This window comes from Pristis pectinata, chromosome 1, assembly GCF_009764475.1.
Source record: "Pristis pectinata isolate sPriPec2 chromosome 1, sPriPec2.1.pri, whole genome shotgun sequence".
NCBI classification, from domain to species: domain Eukaryota; kingdom Metazoa; phylum Chordata; class Chondrichthyes; order Rhinopristiformes; family Pristidae; genus Pristis; species Pristis pectinata.
In genome coordinates, this window is record NC_067405.1 from 49,371,741 (window position 1) to 49,392,896 (window position 21,156).

General features: G+C 44.1%; 1 protein-coding gene across 1 annotated transcript in view; it reads right to left on the reverse strand.

Moving 5' to 3' along the window:
- znf385b (zinc finger protein 385B) overlaps positions 1-21,156 on the reverse strand; it is a 320,687-nt gene that overhangs the window by 240,229 nt on the left and 59,302 nt on the right. Inside the window, 1 exon segment of the mRNA XM_052027186.1 lies at positions 13,147-13,446. Within this exon segment, the coding sequence (XP_051883146.1) occupies positions 13,147-13,444 (298 nt within the window). The 5' untranslated portion in view covers positions 13,445-13,446.

Here is a 21,156-nt window from a genome sequence, read left to right on the forward strand (position 1 = left end):
CACCATTTCATCCATCACTCAATATCTGCTTTTCTCATTGATACAGACTCCTGGTTAAGAGACAACCTGATTTTAAAATTCCTTCCCACCAAATCTCTTTGCAACCCCAACATCCCCTCTCGCTGTAATCTGTTCCAGCTCTACTAATCTCTGAGATAACTGCATTCCTTCAATTCTGGTATCTAGTCAGTTCAAATTTTAATCTTCCCACCATTGTTGGATATGAATTCAACTGTTAAGGCCCTAAACTATCAAATTAATTGATTAAACCTCTCCAGCTTTAAGCTCATTTTTCTTTCCTTTAGAGGCTCCTTAAAGTTTTTTTTACTGCTGTATATTTCCATGGTGCCAAGGGCTTTAAAAATACAATTTTTTGTTAATATGCCAAACAGAAGTTGTTCCCAGACACCTGAGACTAAACAATAAACAGTGTGAGCTTGACTAGGTAATCAGAAAACCATTTATAGACAATGTGTTGGAAAAGCCTTTGATCTGTCTGTGAAGAGAGAGAGGTAACAAAAAGAGAAGATACCTTGAAGCCAATCCACCAGTCCAAACTGCTCAGGAAGAATGGCTTCAGGAAATGCATGCTCAAAAGGTCAGAATGCTTAGGAATAAGTCTGTTAAATACATAAAGGTAGCATTTTAATTATTAGCACATTGTTAACATACATGAAGAGTCCAGTTCAACAAAATGAATCTGTAACTATTGTTCAGAGACTTCACTTCAGTGTGAAATATGAGCTCAGCAATTCGAATCAATTCCTGCCTCATCTTGTATTAACTTGATATGCCTTCAGAGAAACTGAACAATAATGTCACACACCCAAAATACTGGGATATTAGGTCACTATTATTACTTGCTCGTTTACACATAAAAATATAGGCCAGTTTGGACTAACTCCATCAAAGCAAGGTGTTCCAACCACTTACTGAATCTATTAAAATCACATTAACATTGAACGTTGTCTTCAGCAGAGTCAAATTTGTAACTGACCATTAGGGAGAGTAAATATACTAAAAATTAGCTGAGAAATTGAACAAATAGTTGTTGAAATACCAATATTGCACTAGTAAATCTGATTGTTAGATTTATAAATGTAGTCTCAGTTTCAGAGCATTCAATGGTGGATGAGATGCAAAGCAGAATTTCATATATCCAATATCATTTCATACATAGAAAATAAAAATCTTATTTGGAAATTAACTTGACTGGGTAATAAAGCAAAGGGATCTGAGAGTATAAATATGTAATTCACTAAAATTAATGATGCAGTTTAATAAGGCCATTGAAGAGAAAATAAAGCACAGTATTTGTTTTAAAAGGGATGGAACTGAAGTGTGCTTCAATTTCAAATGCAGTGACAAAATCGGGTAGATATGACCATACACACTTCTGACCACCACGTTATAAAATATATACACAGAGGGGCTTGAGAGGGTTACCAAAAGATTTAGAAGGATGATACTAGAAGTGAAAAGGTTCCAACTTTCAGGATAGAATGAACAGTTTGGGTCTTTTTTCTCATGAAAAGGCTGATGAGTCACCCAACAAAAGTCTGGATAGTTATGAGTATTGTGACAGAATAGGTAAGCTGAGAGTGTTTCAACCGTGAAGATCAAAATTAGATGGCAAACTAAATGTAGTTAAGAGGAAGTTAAGTGTGTGAGAAGAGGAGCGGATATCCTGATAGAGTTAGATGAGGAAAGGTGGGAGTTTCAGTGGAGTATAAATAAGATGTCAAATGCTTAACATCTGAAAACTAGTCTTTTGACAGCCTTTTCAAGATGAATACCCAAATTCTGCAGTATATTAATTCACAATTTGTGCCACACAACTGCCAGACAATGACCATCTCCAACAAGAGAGTGTGCAGCCACTAACTCTTGACATTCAAAGGGCAAGATCCCCACCATCACATCTTGGGGGCCATCATTGACCAGAAACTCAACTAAGCTAACTGCATAAATCCTGTGGCTACAAAAGGCAGGTCAGAGGCTGGTATCTTGCTTTGCGCGACTCACCTCCTGACACCATTTATAAGTCGGTAGCATGATGAAATACTTTCCACTTGCCTAAATGAATGTAGCTCCAATAATTGAAAAAAGCTCAACAACATCCAGTACAATCCAGGCCACACAAATTGCAGCCCCACCCATTATCCTTGGCATTCAATTCTCTACCACCACTGCCATGTCGCTGCCCACTAGATACAGAGCTGTCACCCACCAAAGCTATTCCGAAAGCACCTACCAAACTTGTGACCTCTACCATTAAAGGACCATGTCACTTGACCTCCACTGTCCTGACTCGTAAACAGATTAAAAAATTCTCAAAGACTGCAAACCAAGAAATGAAATGTTTGAACTTCTATACGTTGATAACATTTTACATTTTGAGAAGTAGAGATCGGGACATAAATTTCAAAAAATATATAGTTTTATCCACGTATTGGAAGTTTGAAGTACTCATCTGACAGAGTTAGATTTCACACCAAAAAAAGTGAGCCGTTCAGGGGCCAGTGAGTTGATTCAGCAGTAACGTTGGCTCGATACACACGTCGCAGAATTGGGTTAACAATGACAGCAATTCCTGAATTTTCACATCTGCAGACACCCGATGATGGTATGATTCACATAGGTAATGTGGACAATTGCTGACAGTTTGGCCATCATTTCAACTGCATATTTCAGGTCATTGCTGATTTAAATAAAATGATCATCTCTTGACAATGTGGCTAATTTGGCATTTTTTGAATTGTCTCTATGTTAAATTCATATTTAAATTATGTCACACAGAACTACATGCACCAAGAAAAATCCTTACCATTGAGAGTGGATTGATCCAGATAGTCATGTCATTAAAAGTCAGAATTTGGAGGTCATTAACCTGCACATTAATTTAAAAACAAAATCCAATTCAGATCCAAATGGGATAAGATATTTCCAATAGCGAATATCTAAAAGAGCTCAGTCATAAAAGCAAGTCTCTGGTGATCAAATCTAAGGTTGTGCCGTAATAATAAAGATCCAAGACAGTCTGCTCAATATGCATGGCAAGTGGTCCTAAACACAATGGCAGGACAAATGCTTATGCTGCCACCTGCAGTATAATTTATGGTTACTGGCCATACTTTGCAGTTAGTATCACTGTACAGAGAAACTGGCATTCAACATCATTCCATAGCATCTCAGAGGAAATGTAGTCACTAAAGTGAACTAGAAAATATGGCAGAGCAAGCTGCCACAAAGCATGATAAGATAATGGCTAGATAATTTTTAATAATGTTGATTGATGGGTAAAGTATTTATTAGAGCAGCTGAGATAAGTACCAGTGAACTTATAAAATAGTACCAAGGAACTATATACAGAAGAAAATAGGGGCAGCCTCAATTTAACATCACTTCACATTGACAGCACCAGTAGTAAAATAGAAAATGGGACATTACAGGTGACATCAGTATTTGTGATAGAACTGATTATTACTGAAATGTAACAGGACACTGAGAAAATAATAATAGGATTGGACAGATTTATGAAAGGGAACAAAGATTTGTGACAAATCTGATAGCCCATTGAAATTGTTCACCCCTCAAAACAAATACATACATTTGCCCATCTACAGAGGAGTGCAAGTAAAACAATCTGTACAAAGGGTATTCAATATTATACATATATCACTGATCAAGCAGTTCATTGGACACAACTACAATCAAAATGCAAGGGTTCTAATCTTTACCATATTTTGACGCAAGTTCCCAAAATGGTAAATCAACTGCCTAACATTTTGTGAACTACTGTGTCCTTTAATTTCTCATTTTTGACCCTGAAATCCACCTACCTCATACAGCAGTGCCTCGACTTTCTTAGAAGCACAAGGAGATTCAACATGTCACCAAATACTCCAACAAAGTTCCACAGATACACTGCAGAAAGTGTCCTGACTGGTTGCATTATGGTCTGGTATGGCAATTCCAATGCACAGGAATGTAAGAGGCTGCAGAGAGTAGTGGACACAGCCCAGCCCATCATGGGCACAGCCCTCCCCACCATTGAGAGCATCTACAAGGCACTGCCACAAGAAGGCAGCATCTATCATCAAGAATCCCCACCTGCCGGGTCATGCCCTCTTCTTGCTGCTACCGTAGGGCAGAAGGTACAGATGCACGAAGTCCCACACCACCAGATTCAGGAACAGCTACTTTCCTACAACCATCAGGTTCTTGAACTGAGCTGCACAATCCCAATCCTACCCCAGCAACAGAACAGTACATACCACCACTTGCACTACCATGGACTTATCTCTGATGGCAATTTTATTTTGCATTAATGTATTGTTTTGCACTGCCTTTTTATTCACCGTTGAAGTTATTTTCTCTGCGTTGTCTTAATCTATGTGCCTGTGATACTACTGCAAGTTTTTCATTGTACCTGTATTTCACCATACTTGTGCATATGACAATAAACTTGACTTTGTAGCGATTGCTACCACAAAATAAAACAAGACGCTAGTTGGAGGATCGTCGAACAAGAAGTGGTTTATTTTCCCGCCTTGCGCGGGCCCTTTAAGGGAGACTGTTCCCGCCCAATGCAACTGGCAATGACGTAAGTACTACGTCATCAAGACTTTCCCGCGCGCGGGTTCTCCCCGTCGTTCAGGAAAGACGAGGCCCGCCGTCATCTTGGGCCTCATCGCTCCGACGCCGCGCGACCTGACTGCTGAGCCGGTTCGCCCGACTAAACGGTGAGTCGCCACACAACCCCCCCCCCCAGAACCGGCGATACAGTCCCCAAGGTCCGCAAGCTGTGCCAGCTGCCGCTTAGGGGGCTGGCCTCTGCGTCGCGGCATTGCAACCTCGACAGGTTGTTGCAGATTCAAATGTGCCGGTTTGAGGCGGTCCGCCGTGAAAACCTTTTCCCTGCCTCCAATGTCCAAAATAAAGGTGGATCCATTATTCCTTATGACTCGGAACGGTCCCTCATATGGTTGTTGCAATGGCGCTCGAGGTGTGCCCCTGCGAACGAAAACAAACTTACAGTCCCGTAGTTCCTTGGGCTGGCAGGATGGGGCTTGACCGTGCCGTGAGGTGGGAATCGGGGCCAAGTTGCCAAGCTTCTCGCGCAGTCTTTGTAGGACTGCTGGGATTTGTTCCCCTTGGTCCCGAAGGGCAGGTATGAAATCCCCGGGGACAACTAGGGGTGCCCCGTACACAAGCTCAGCTGACGAAGTGCGGAGGTCTTCTTTGGGGGCAGTGCGTATGCCGAGCAGGACCCAAGGCAGCTCGTCAACCCAGTTAGGACCCTTCAGGCGGGCCATCAAGGCTGATTTCAGATGGCGGTGAAAACGTTCCACCAACCCGTTTGATTGAGGATGGTAGGCCGTGGTGGCGTGCAGCTGCGTCCCTAGCAGGTTCGCTAATGCAGCCCAGAGACTGGAAGTGAATTGGGTGCCTCTGTCTGAAGTGATGTGGGCCGGAACACCAAAACGTGAGACCCAAGTTGTGAGCAGCGCCCAGGTGCAGGAATCAGTTGTGATGTCAGTCAGGGGGGTTGCCTCAGGCCACCTCGTGAACCGGTCCACGATGGTAAGGAGGTACCGGGCTCCTCTTGAAACCGGCAGAGGGCCCACAAGGTCGACGTGTATGTGGTCGAACCTCCTACAGGTAGGCTCGAACTGCTGTGGTGGGACCTTGGTGTGTCGCTGGATTTTTGACGTCTGGCAGTGCGGACAAGTCCTGGCCCACTCACTGACCTGTTTGCGCAGGCCATGCCAGACAAACTTGCTGGCGACCAGTCGGACAGTAGATCTGATGGACGAGTGCGCCAACCCATGTACCGAGTCAAAAACGCGTCTCCGCCAGGCTGCAGGGACTATAGGGCGGGGCTGACCAGTCGCAACGTCTCAAAGTAGGGTCCGCTGACCTGGACCAACCAAGAAATCTCGGAACTGCAGGCTCGAGACTGCGGTTCTGTAGCTGGGCAGTTCGTCGTCGGCTTGCTGTGCATCAGCTAGGGCCGTGTAGTCGACACCCAAGGATAGGTTGTGGATGGTCGGTCTGGAAAGTGCATCAGCAACGACATTATCCTTTCCGGAGACATGTTGGATGTCAGTTGTGAATTCGGAAATGTAGGATAAATGTCTCTGCTGACGAGCTGACCAGGGATCGGAGACTTTGGAGAAGGCAAAGGACAGAGGCTTATGATCGGTGAAAGCGGTGAAAGGCCTGCCTTCTAGAAAGTATCGGAAATGCCGGACCGCCAGATACAGTGCTAGAAGTTCCCGATCAAAAGCGCTGTACTTCAGTTCGGGCGGTCTAAGGTGCTTGCTGAAAAATGCCAAGGGTTGCCAGCGGCCTTCGAGTAGCTGTTCCAGTACCCCACCCACCGCGGTGTTGGACGCGTCTACCGTGAGGGCAGTTGGGACGTCAGTCCTAGGGTGTACAAGCATCGTGGCGTCTGCCAGGGCGTCTTTGGCCTTAACGAAAGCAGCCGCAGCCTCATCAGTCCAGGTGATGTCCTTGCCCTTACCAGCCAGTAGCGAGAACAGAGGGTGCATGATACGGGCTGCTGCAGGGATGAACCGATGGTAAAAGTTGACCATCCCAAGGAATTCCTGTAGGCCTTTGACTGTGTCGGGGCGGGCAAAATGGTGGATAGCGTCCACCTTGGCGGGTAGGGGTGTTGCCCCGTCGCTGGTGATTTTGTGGCCGAGGAAATCGATAGAGTCAAGTCCGAATTGGCACTTGGACGGGTTGATCGTGAGGCCGAAATCGCGGAGGCGGGAATACAGCTGGCGGAGGTGGGAAAGGTGTTCCTGGCGGTTACGGCTGGCGATCAGTATGTCGTCTAAGTAAATGAACACGAAGTCCAGGTCTCAGCCTACCGCGTCCATCAGCCGTTGGAAGGTCTGCGCGGCGTTCTTAAGGCCGAACGGCATCCGAAGGAATTCGAACAGGCCGAATGGGGTGATAATCGCAGTCTTGGGGACGTCATCCGGATGGACCGGGATTTGGTGGTATCCCCGAACGAGGTCCACTTTGGAAAAGATGCGGGCCCCGTGTAAGTTCGCTGCGAAGTCCTGGATGTGAGGGATGGGATAGCGGTCCGAGGTGGTAGCGTCATTCAGCCTGCGGTAGTCGCCGCAGGGCCTCCACCCTCCGGTGGCTTTGGGGACCATGTGCAGGGGGGAGGCCCAGGGGCTGTCTGACCTGCGAACAATCCCCAGCTCCTCCATGTGACGGAACTCTTCCTTTGCCAGGCGGAGCTTGTCTGGAGGTAATCGTCGTGCTCGGGCATGAAAGGGTGGCCCTGTAGTAATGATGTGGTGTTGTACTCCATGTTTGGGCCTAGAATTCGTAAACGAAGGTGCCAAAATTGATGGGAATTCGGCTAGGAGCTTGGCGAAATCGTCGCCAGAAAGGGAAATGGAGTCCAGGCGCGGGGCTGGTGTGCTGATTTCTCCCAAGGGATAGGTCTGGAAGGTGCTAGAGTGGACTAACTGCTTCCCTCGCAGGTCGACTAACAGGTTGTGGGCCCGAAGGAAATCAGCTCCTAGGAGTGGTTGGGCGACCGTGGCAAGGGTAAAGGTCCAGGTAAAACGGCTGCCGCCGAATTGTAACTGAAGTGTACGGGTGCCGAAAGACCATATCGTTATACCGTTGGCGGCATTGAGTAGAGGACCGGGTGGCCTGTTACGAGTGTCGCAGCCGGTTGGGGGCAAAATACTGACCTCCGCTCCAGTATCAACGAGGAAACGCCGTCCAGATTTCTTGTCCTGAACGAAGAGGAGGCTCTGTTGGCGGCCAGCTGCCGTAGCCATCAGCGGCGGCTGGCCCTGGCGTTTCCCTGAAACTTGCAGGGTGGGCGGCATCGACGGGCCTCCGCACCCCACCTCTGATGGTAGAAGCACAGCTGGTCACCCGTGTCGTCGTCTGCGTTCCTGGGGTGTGGTTGCTCAGCTGCTGGGGTCAGGCGAGGCGGGCGTTGGGCTCGCGGCCTGGTGATTTGACTGACGGACGAGCCGCTCTCGCGCTTGGCCCTCCACAGGACATCTGCCTGGGCAGCCACCTCACGGGGGTTGCTGAAGTCGGCGTCAGCTAACAACAGGTGGATGTCATCGGGGAGCTGTTTGAGGAAGGCCTGTTCGAACATCAGGCATGGCTTGTGTCCCTCAGCCAATGCCAGCATCTCATTCATTAGGGCGGATGGGGATCTGTCCCCCAGGCCGTCCAGATGAAGCAGGCGGGCGGCGTGCTCACGACGGGAGAGGCCGAAGGTCCGAATCAAAAGGTCTTTGAAAGCCAGGTACATATCTTCCTCCGGAGGCGACTGGATGAAGTCTCCAACCTGGGCAGCTGTCTCTTGGTCCAGAGAGCTAACCACATGGTAGTACTTCGTGGAGTCGGAGGTGATCTGCCGAAGGTGGAATTGTGCTTCGGCCTGGTCAAACCAGACGCTGGGCCGAAGTGACCAAAAGGTGGGCAGCTTGAGGGCCACTGCGTTGGCTGCTGTGCTGTCGGCCATTGCGCGGGTCCAAAATCCGTTTGGACCGTCGGGGTCACCAATGTAGCAGTTGCTACCGCGAAATAAAACAAGACGCTAGTTGGAGGATCGTCGAACAAGAAGTGATTTATTTTCTCGCCTTGCGCGGGCCCTTTAAGGAAGACTGTTCCCGCCCAATGCAACCGGCAATGACGTAAGTACTACATCATCAAGACTTTCCCGCGCACGGGTTCTCCCCATTGCTCGGGAAAGACGAGGCCCGCCGCCATCTTGGGCCTCGTCGCTCTGACGCCACGCGACCCGACTGCCGAGCCGGTTCGCCTGACTAAACGGTGAGTCGCCACAACTTATTTATTTTTAATGTTAGATCAGTTTTTCTTTTTGCAATTCCTTTTATAATATGCCTGTAATGCAGACTGGTAATTGGTTATTGGTTAAGTTACTAACCAATTCAACTTCATATGAATTAAAGTAATAATAAATAAATGGCTAAAAAAAGGTTATGATCCCAAGACTCCATTCTTCAGTAAACTTGAATCAGAATTGCCCAGATTTTACAATTAACCCTAGTATTAAGAAATTGCTTTCCAAATATTACATAGACTGGACAGAGGCATTATCTCATGCAGAGTTTTCCAGGGTTCTGAACTTGCATAAAAAAACTAAACCAAACACAGTGACAAATTAAATAGTACAATGTTAATACAACACAGGAATTAAAGCAGTGCAAGATCAATGGTGGAGTAAGTTTGAAGAGCTGAATGGTCTACTCTGACTCTAATCCTTCATTTACTTTCTTGTTTGTAAATTGATGAAATTCACATTAATTCAGAAGATTTTCCTTGATTATACTGGAGAAATCTGCAAATAATGTAGCCTGTGAAAGAGGGCTGAATCAATATCAACAACTTCAGATTTTTGCATGAAATAACACAGGATTAGAAATCACAAAGTTGCTGTCAGTTTTTTTTGTAATATTCATGAACATTGATAGTTCTACTACACTACTACCATACCAACATTATTTATGTAGGGACCAAACAACCTTTAAGGCTCTTTTCAGATCTCTAGCTAGTAAAAGCCATGTTAACTAAAAGGTAGACAATTTTTGTTGCTATTAGCATTCGACTTTTGTTTAAGTAAAATGAGATCTTAAATTAATATTTTTAGATAAATTAGAATTACCAAACTGAAATGATTGAAAGCACAAAATTGTAACTTTTTAGTCTCCCATTGCACTCCACCAGTGACCGTTGCCCTAAACTGTGTCGGATTATACATCGAGCCAGAAGGAGAAACACTCAGGAAATGAAAGGTCAGTTAGCTGAAGTTACCACAAGTGAATTCACAATGCACAATAATAAATGCAGGATGTCCCTTTGATGGTGGGACTTTAAATCCATTATCAGTCTTAATATAAATTACTTCAGTTGTCATGTAAACTGCAACTTAAGGATGCTGGTATATGTGGCAGCTCAGGGAAATGAAATGTACAAGGAAACAGACAACAACAGAAAAAGGGGAATAAAAACAGAAAGTGCAAGAATATGTAACAGGTCAGTCAGCATTTGTAGTGAGAGACACACAGTTAATGTTTCAGGTCAAAGCCCCTTTATCTGGGAGGCCAGTCAGACATACATAGGATTATGTGAGAGGGGAGAAATTTAAAGGAGATCTGAGAGGAACGTTTTTCACACAAAGGATAGTAGCTACGTGGAACGATCTGCCAAAGGACGTGCTGGAGGCAGACACAGATACAGTACTTTAAAAAGGCATTTGGACAGGTACTTGGATTGGAAAGGAATAGAGCCTAACGGGGGCAAATGGAATTAGTGTCGATAGGCATCACAGTCAGCATGAATGAGTGGGGCCAAAGGGTCCATTTCTGTGCTGTACAACTCTATGACATTGCAATAGCTAAGTCTTGCTGAGGTTGAGCGATGTTACAGAGACAGTGACAGAGGACCCTGATGAGATGCTGATGTATATTTGGAACATTACTTTGAAATCAACAGTGATACAAAGATTGGAAGAATTCTTGTTCAGTCACAGACAGATGACAGAGAGAGGATTGAGTTGGTGACTTGGGAATGGAATTCAACAGTGAGTCTTTCCACAGTTTGAGAGAGTGGAGGGGTTCAAAGAAGGACCTAGGAGGTCCTGGACTGTTTGGAGATCAACTTTTTGGATGATGTTGCCAAGGACAGTATAAAGATGAGAAATAAAGGAGGCCGGGGGAGGAGGATGTGTGAAATAATAGGGCAGGAACAGGAAGAGAAGACTCTACAGATGATTCTCAAGTAGATAAAGGATGGACACAGGCAAGTGTCATCCAATCCAGCGGGATGGTGGTGGATGCCACCAGGAGGTGAAAAACAGTAATATTCAAAATACAAAATGGACAAAAGTTATGCAGTAGCTAAAAGAATAACAAACAATTAAAATAAAAGTGAAGAAAGTTTACAAAACTAAAGAAAAAATCATGATAAAGGTTTAAGAAAAATCAGATGGAAAGCAATTTTGAACTCTGTAAAATCAACACTGATTCCTTAACATAACCTTTAACATATTTCTGGTACATCCATTCAAAGTATTACTTTGTACGTCTTAATTTAGGCGTTGCCTTTGCCTCACTTGAAAAATCAGGATAGGCACTCGCCATTTTAACATGAAAACATCCACAGCAGGATCCTACCGGTTTATAACACTCACACTAGACTTCAAAATCTATGCAGGAATGCTGAAACCTAGCTACAAATCAATTCTAAACTTCCACACTTGCTCAGCAACAAGGCAATGAACACCACTGCTCGGTTACCCACCAATATAATGGTAGTTTTAACAAAAAAACTCACATACACAAAACACAATCAGTGTGATGGATCCTTTCTGAAAGTGAATGTGGTGACCTTGGCGCAAACAAAAAGCAAAAAAAAAGAGCTGCAAATGCTATAAATGTGAAATAACAACAACAAAAAATGCTGGAAATACTCAACAGATTCAGGCAGTATAGCTGGACTCTGTTGTCTCTCCACAGATGCGTTCTAGTCTGTTGAAAACTTGTTTATTGAACAGAAGTAATCTGGCATACCTATAGATATTTGAACATGCTTTTACTTCATTGGCAAATCAGCATTGTATCATCAAGGCTGACCCCTGCACTGTAATGCTGAAGCTTTTGGTTCTGCATTCTCTTCTGTAACACAACCTGCAGATGGCATCCCGATTCCTCAAATAAAGAAATTCACTTGCACTCCACGCAAACCATACAACAGTTAAAGAACTGAAGTAATTATTGGAGAATGACTTGGAGTTACTTACAACTCTTTGGAGAATACTTGAATTATTTTTGGAATGGATAGAAGCAACAGTCTAACCCTTAACTATTATCGTAGAGAAAATAATATAACAATTGAGCTTGTGTATACATACAAGACTCTAACCAGAAGTAAGATGCAATACTCACCAGCTGCAAACCGTGGACACTTGAAGCCACTTGGGCAAAGCAACCCACTTAATTACCCCAGGTGCTGAGCTTAATATCCACCTCATTCTCCCTCATGTGATGTAGTTATTGTTTGAATTCTCTACAGACTGTACTGCCAATTCTTTACAGACACTACAGTTGTTGGTAGAGTCTCAAATGGCGACGAGGAGGTATACAGGAGTGAGATAGATTGGCTGGTTGAGTGGTGTCACAACAACCTCACACTCAACGTCAGCAAGACCAAGGAATTGACTGTGGACTTCAGGAAGGGTGAAGTTGGGAGAACATGCACTCATCCTCATTTGAGGGGTCAACAATGCAAAAGGTGAACAGCTTCAAGTTCCTGGGCGTCAACATCTCGGGGGATTTCTCCTGGGCCCAACACATTGATACAATCATGAAGAAGGCACACCGGCGGTTCTACTTCATTAGGAGTTTGAGGAGATTTGCTATATCAAAGAATCTTACAAATTTCTATAGATGTACGGTGGAGAGCATTCTCACTGGTTGCATCACAGCCTGGTATGGAGGCTCAAATGCACAGGATCGCAAGAGGCTGCAGAGGGTTGTAGACTCAGCCAGCTATATCACGGGCACAACTCTCCCCACCATCGAGGACATCTTCAAGAGGCAGTGCCTCAAGAGGACAGCATCCATCACTAAGGACCCAGGTCCTCTTCTAGTTACTACCATCAGGGAGGAGGTGCAGGAGCCTGAAGACCCACACTCAACAATTTAGGAACAGCTTCCTCCCTTCTGCCATCAGATTTCTGAACGGTCCATGAATACTACTTCGTGACTCCTTTTTTTGCACAATTTATTTATTTTGTAATTTACAGTAATTTTTTGTCTTTGCACTGTACTGCTGTGGCAAAACTACAAATTTCACAACATACAAGTCAGTGATAATAAATCTGATTCTGATTCAACAACCTACAGAGAATACTTTGACAGCATCTCCCAGCATGTTATCTCTACCACTAAGGGCACATAGAGCAAAACAGATCCAAAACTTAGTTAACAAATTAAAAATGAACTAACAGAACAATGGCTCAAATATCTTAGAAAAACAACCAATGAATGAATTATCCCATGTTATATTAAAAAATTCTTTCAAATATAATGTCAATAGTCTTTGGTAAATTGTCACACATACCTGTATTGGTGCCAGTAACAAACGTACTTGGAGCTGAAGTAGCTGGAATGTGACTGTTGACTTGTTTCATCCTCTTCAAGTGAGACCTCCCATTATAATGGACCTCAGCCTGTGCTGCCGAGTTCAGCTGAATGTTACACACTTCACACAGTGCGAGTCCTATCTTCTGTTTCTCAATATTCAACTGATAGCCCAGGTATTCACTGGTCAGTATTTTCCCATCACTGTAAGTATAAAGGTCTCCTGAATTCATCATAACATCTTCAGCAATATGTTCAGGACTCAATGGTTGCTTCATTCCTGCAAAGATGAAGATCATTCAGTAAAATCTCAGTAAACTTCCATCCACAAATCGCACGTGAAAATCTAGAAATTTCAATCATTTAAAAAAATAAGCACAAACACATAATTAATGATGTGTACTGCTAGATACAATGGTTCAAGGTTTGCAATATTAACAATGTTATCTTTATTCACGATTATCATTGTACAAATCTCTTAATAAATTTTGATGTCCATGCAAATGTGGAAACCCACAAGCCACTGTCATAGATATCCCAGTACTTCACAGTCCTCAACAACTTAGTGAGAGTTTACCCATGAATTCTGCAGTGAATATGGCCAAAGGACTTGGGGCTGGTGCATACAAGAGTGAGTGAACTTTAGAACAAAATAAGCAATAATTACTGCCAAACCACTTCTTTTGTCTGAAAAATTAATTTTACAAATATGGAGTTTCATCCCATGTAAGTAAATTAGTCTTGGAGATTTTTAAGAAAACATTTTTACATTTTTTCTGTGTCTCTTCTATCTCTCCTCTCAATCTCACCTGCAATCTCAATCATTAGTTTACTTCCATTCATATCCAGTTGGTGTCCTGTTTTACACTGCTCAGTTCAGACTCTGTGTCTCAGTGAGGATTCTTAATCTGACTAGATCCTTCCCTTTGCATTCCCATTTTACGTTCTCCTGAAGAGAGTGCCGTGCTGGAATAGAGTCCAGATTAGAGGAAATCTCTTTTTCATTCCAAAATAAACTTTATTCATATTAAAAGACAAACTATATACAATTATAAAACAGTGCAAGCTTTTACATTCTTGTGTAAATTCTTGCAAGCCTTTACAATCATTAGTGTTACCTTTTTATATAAAAACACAGCACCGATGCCACTCGTGTGGATCCCTGGGGGGGGGGGGGGGGGGGGGGCGGGCTACCCAATCCCGTATTTACAATATTTAAGGGGCTTTCTCACCTGACCCTACCCCTCCATTTCCAGTGGTAGAAGAACCCTAAACTGTAGTCATTCCCCACCAAGCCTTTGCGTTGGCTGCACCCAGCTTCAGTGCATCCCTCAGCACATACTCCTGCAGCATTCCCCTACGGACATCTCACAGTGCTCGAAGACCAACAAGTTTCAGGCAGACCAAAGGGCGTCTTTCAACAAGTTGATGACCTTCCAGCAGCAGTTAATGCCCGTCTCCGTGTGTGTCCCCAGGAACAGCCTGTAGATCAGAGAATCCTCTGTTACTCAGCTGCTGGGGATGAACCGTGACAAGGACCCTTGCATCTTTCGCCACACCCTCCTCGCAAACCCACAACCCACAAAGAGGTGGGCGACCGTCTCGTCGCCAGCGCAGTCCTCCCGGGGGCAGCGAGCGCTGGGACTGATGTTCTGACCATGCAGGAAGGATCTGACTGGGAGGGCCCCTCTCATCGCCAGCCAAGCGAGGTCTTGGTGCTTGTTGGTGAGTTCTGGCGATGAGGCATTCTGCCAGATGGTCTGGACCGTCTGCTCAGGGAACCACCCCACAGTATCCATCGAGTCCTTCTCCTGCAGTGTCTGCAGGATGTTCCATGCTGACCACTGACTGATGGACTTGTGGTCAAAGGTGTTGGTCTGGAAGAACTTTTCCACGAAGGACAGGTAGTGCGGCAAAGTCCAGCTGACTGGAGCGTTGCACCGCAATGGGGCCAGGCCCATCCTTCGCAACATCAGGGACAGGTAGAACCTCAGCACGCAGTGTCACTTAGTGCCTACGTACCTTGGTTCCACACACAGCCTGATGCAGCCACAGACAAAGGTGGTCATCAGGATGAGGGTGACATTGGGGATGCTTTTGCTCCCATTGTCCAGGGACTTGTGCATGGCAACAGCTGACAAGTCCTTGAAACTGCTGTTTCTTCCCCTCGAACCACATAAAACAAAGGGACATTTAGAATTGGATTTTGTGTCAACAAGTGAAGTTTGCAATAATATATTGAATGTCAGTGAGATATAATGTTAAAATGGCCTGTGTTTTTCACTCAAACCCCACAACGAAAAGTTAATCCACTGAGAAAAATAATCAAATATCTTGAAGCAATTCACCAATCAATACTCTCCAGAATGCTCTGGTCCCTTTCAGTTTCTTCCCAGTGACACTTAAGACACTCATCTGCACTTCAGCAGTTTCCTGGTCTCAATCAGCTCTTTTACACATATGTCCAATCCCTCTACACCTCCATCCCACACCAGGACAGCCCAAGAGCCCATCATTTATTCCCTGAAAAAAAGGCCCAACTAGTCTCCTTCTACCACCACTGCCATCCTTCAACTGACTGAGCTTGTTCTCCCACAAAATAACTTCTCCATTCACTTTCTTCAAATTAAAGGCAAGGGTCTGGGAATCTGCACGGCTCCAAACTACCTCTGTCTCCTTGTGGAATCCATGAAACTCAATGCACGGTTTTTGTTTCTGTTTTGATCAGACCCCTCCCTCATATCTTTATCCAGTACAATGCTGACTGTATTGCTGCTGCTTCCTGCTCTCATATGAACTCAAATGTTTCATCACATTTTCTGCTTATTTCTACTCTGCTCTCACTTACACTTCTCTGACTGAACCCTTCCCTTTTACAACTTCTCTCCCTCCATCTCAGGGGATAGAATGGTGACCAATATCCATTACAAGCACACAGACTCCCACTGCTATCTTGAGTATACGTGTCCCCACTCTGCTTCTTGTTGGAACTTAATTCTGTTTTTCCAGATTCTCTGGTTCTATTGTATTTGCTCTAATAACAACAGCATCACAGAAGTGATTCCAATTTGTCTTCTTTATTCCTCACCCACGGTTTCCCCTTCACCACTGTTGAAGGGCTCGCTGCTGTATCCATTCTATTTCCCATACTTATGCTCTGACCACCCCCCCACACCAGAACAAGAATATTTCATTTGCCCTAACCTCCAGCCCTCCCAGCCTACATATTCAATGGATTATTCTCCATAATATCTGTCACCTTCATGTGATGTCACCACCAGACATATCGTTCCCACCTCTCCCCTTTAAATGTTCTGAAAGGATCACTCCACCAACACCCACCACTTCCCATCCCCCTGTGGGAGATGCCATACTTCCCTTCCCAACATCCAGCGAGCCAAACACTCTTTGCAGGTGAAGAAGTGTTTCTTCCAATTCCATTGAGTACTGACAATGTGGTCTCCTCTGTACTGGAGAAACTAAACATAGATGGGACATTGTCATTCAGTCCTCAAAAAAGTTACCCTGAGCTTCCACTGCCTATCACTTTAATTCTCCATCACACTCCCACTCTGACCTCTCTGCCTTTAGCTACTATTTCAACAATGCCCAATACAAGCTTGAGGACAACATCTCTTCTAACCTGGCACATTACAGCCCTCAGGACTCAATACCGAATCAACAGTTTCAGATAACCAGCCTTCCAAGTTAGAACCAGAACTGCCCATTTTTCTCTTTCCACTGATGCTGCCTGACCTGATGAATATTTTCAGCATCCTTATTTTGATTTCAGATTGACAGCACCGATGTTTTGTTCTTGGGTTTTCAATATTTAATTTTTATTTCTTCTGATATGAAATGAAATCTTAAAACTAAAGGTCTTTTTTTTTCCTGACCCTGTACTACGTTATCTACTCTCTGCCAGAGCATATTGGAAGCGACTTCAATGCTTCATACAAAAAAGATACTCAGTTCCAAATCCTGGGACACTGGGTGGTCAGTCCATGTACACTCAAGTGAGCTGTGACCAACCTTTGTTGGTTCTCACCTGAAATTTAAGGAGGTGAAAATGATCTTTGGCTGTAGTTCAAAATGGGCGATAAACTTTATTCTCGGTCAACTGGAAATAAATTATTTCTGAATGCTGAAGACCTTTCTTAATCATGAATTATTTTCCCGTTTCATCCAGAGGTTCCACATGAGATCCAAAATACCAGTGCATCATTGAGGGGCCTCTCACAGCTTCTACAAGCATAAGGCACACATGGAGACTTGTTCTATTTTTGTTCATCTGACTTTGGGCTCAAATGTTTTTCAAAGGCATCTGCAGTATTTGTCATAAGTAAACCAAAACTCATGCCAACATTGTACATAATCATCATACATGCATCAATGTCATGTTCGTGTCAAATTTCCCATTGTGCGTGAAATCACATTTTCTCAGTTCCTGGCTGGTACATGTGCATAATACACTATCAAGTGTCTGGCAGAATATCCAAATATCATGCCTCACTAATGACAGGATTCACTTCCTGTTTGGAAAATAGCAGCATTTAGAGGTGATATGCAATACTGTCAACTCAATGGCAGAAGTGTGCCCTCATGAAATGTTTTTCCGAGATAGAGTGACAACCCTGCAGCACAAGTTCACTTGAAGCACAGTTCTTCATTGGAAACAAAAAATTTTAACATTGTTCTTTTCATTAAAAACTATTTAAAGTGTATTCAACTTCCAATTACATTGATTTTGCTTAGAAGCTAGATCAACTTGAAATTTAATAGTCAAAAATATTTGTTCTGAGTTTTGGACTACATTGATGAAGTTGAATTTACTGCTCATCTGACAATGTCGTCAAACAGTGGTGGTTACAGTCATTACCTTGAAACTGCAGCAGTAGTTCTGTGATTGGTGTTTTCACAGTGGCATTACTTAGAGTACTCCAGGATTTTAACTCAATAATGACAAAGGATGACAATGGATACCCAAGTCAAGATATCTTATGCTGTCAATCCGGATGTGCAAAACATTCAATCTTGTTGTGGCAATTCCATTCCTGCCTCCCCCCCCCCCCCCAACCGCCCACAGATATCTCTCAACCCACTGAGTTCCTCCAGCAGAATGATTGTTGTTCTATCATCTTGCTGCTTTTGTCCTTCATAAAAATGACAGGGAAGCAAGATGCTTTTGAACAGAGTATGTCCTACCGATGGGATGTACCACAGCCATTTGATAGAGGCAAGTAGTAAATAATCAAACACAGACATGTAGTGAGTTTCATGCACAGGAGAGATGCTTTGAGATATTAGGTGAGAACCTGTAGTGTAGTTGTAACCCACTCTTGTAGTTGAGGTGTTTATACAGTTGGCCCAAATAAGCTTCTGGTTAACGCAGACCAGCCTAAGCTTACTAGATCACTTGCTATTGAAGCCAAGGGTTGAGCACTTCCTTTCTGGAGACTGCCAGTACCTCAATGTCACAATCGTGAAATGACATTGGTCATTTCATCTAAATGTTGTCCAGATTCTTCTCTAGGCAAGCAAAAGGTTTTCTTTTCATAGATGATTCAGGGATGCAACTGAACACTGAGCAAACGGCCTCTTATAATGGGAGAAAACATTATTGAAAAGGCATCAGAAGATGACTGGACTGAGGTCAGTGCTTTGAGGACTTGATGCAATTACTGAGGCTGTGATGATTGGCCCACTTTGGGTATCAAATTTGAAACCAATCAAAAGGGTCACAAAACAGATTTCTCCAGTTGACCAAGAACAAGGAACTTTCTTCATCTGCTAGGCTAGTTATGTCCAAAGAACCTGGTCAAATTAATGCTTTGCAGTCATCAACCTTCTTATTTATAACAACTTATACATTAAAACACATTTCCATGATGCTTCACAGATGCCAAATCAGACAAACTTGGACAAGTATTAAGGGGCAAATCAAAAGTTTGACAAAGAGTTGGGTTTTAAGGTGACGTTAAAAGGAAGGGAAGTGGATGAGTGGTGAATGAGTTTCAGGGTGAAATTCCAGGCCTTGACAGCACAATTCCGAATGGTGAAACAAGAGGAAATTATGCACTAGCAGCCAGAGTCAGAGAAGATAAAACCATAAGACATAGGAGCAGAATTAGGCCATTCAGCCCATCGAGTCTGCTCTGCCATTCGATCATGGCTGATTTATTTTTCCCTTTCAACACCATTCTCCTGTCTTCACCCTGTAACCTTTGATGCCCTTATTAATCAAGAACCTATCAACAAATATACCCAATGACTTGGCCTCCACAGCCGTCTGTGGCAATGAATTCCACAAATTCACCATCCTCTGGCTAAAGAAATTCCCTCTTCATCTCTGTTCTGAAGGGACATCCTTCTATTCTGAGGTTGTGCTCTCTGGTCCTAGACTCTCCCACTACTGGAAACATCCTCTCCACATCCACTCTATCCAGGCCTTTCAATATTTGGTAGGTTGTAATGAGATCCCCACCTCATCCTTCTCAACTCCAGCAAGTACAGGCCCAGAGCCATCAAATGCTTCTCATACATTAACCCTTTCATCCCCAGGATCATTCTTGTAAACCTCCTCTGGACCCTCTCCAATGCCAGCACATCCTTCCTTGGATATGGGGCCCAAAACTGCTCACAATACTCCAAATGCGGTCTGACCAACACCTTATAAAGCCTCAGCATTACATCCTTGCTTTTATATTCTTTTCCTCTCAAAATGAATGCAAACATTGCATTTGCCTTCCTTACTACCAACTCAACCTGCAAGTCAACCTTTAGCAAATCCTGCACTAGGACTCCCAAGTCCCTTTGCATCTGATTTCTGAATTCTCTCCCCATTTAAAAAATAGTCTATGCCTTTATTCCTTCTGCCAAAGTGCATGACCATACACTTCCCTACGCTGTATTCCATCTGCCACTTCTTTGCCCATTCTCCCAATCTGTCCAAGTCCTTCTGCAGACTCCCTGCTTCTTCAACACTACTTGCCCCTCCAACTATCTTTGTATGATTAGAGTATGGAAATAATAGTTCAGGGTGAGGAATATGTGGGGAAACTAGAGGAAAAAATAAACAGCAGGAGTGATGTATTCATACCCTGGATCCTACATTAAGATCATGGATGATACCATGCCTCAGGTCAACAAGGCTTTGTTTTGAAACACAAGGATGGGAATTTTAAACTGACTGCTTCAATGAACCAAAAGCATTGTAGGTTGATAGTATATGGATTCTGAGGGACTGCACTTTATGCAGTATATGAGAAAGTGTTTTGTAATGAGCTGAAGTGCATGGAAATTGGCCAATCAGACCACCAGTGGAATACTTGTACAGAGGAGACTAAAGCACGGATGATGGTTCTACTGGCAGGTGAGCTGATGCAGAGACACGGGGGGGAACATTGCAGAGGCAAAGCTGGGTACCACAGTTGAAGAAGAGAATATGGGTTCTAGGTACCAGCTTAGGGTTGAATAGGAAACAGTTTGCCTAATTGAGTGGCTAAGGAGGCCTTGGATTTGAAGGCAAGGGTAATGAGTTTGCAATCATAGTGAAAAACCTTGGCTTCCGTCTTTCCAATGTTTAACTGGAGGAAATTACTTCTTATCCAAGACTATATAATAAACAATGACCTTGTCATTAATCCCGAGAGGGGTTTCTGGGTGGGGGTGGGATGTGGTTTAAAAAACTGAAATGTCCACACGTGCCTGTTACTCTAACAGCACCTGAGCTTCCCAGCTCCACCAGTCCTGCCCAATCACAGGGCTTCTTCCCTTTGTTCAATGCCAATCAAAGCTCCGCCCCTCCCCTGCTCTCTTCCCATTGCTGGCTTTCCACACCCATCCTAAATGCAGAGGATCATCCCAAGGGTCCCTGGATGAATCCTCCTCCTGCTGGTGGGACTTCCTGCCTTTTCTGGCAGTCCATTGGCTCAGCTGGCATGCGGGAAGCAGAGGCAGAAGATGCAAATGAGACCTTGCCATGAACATC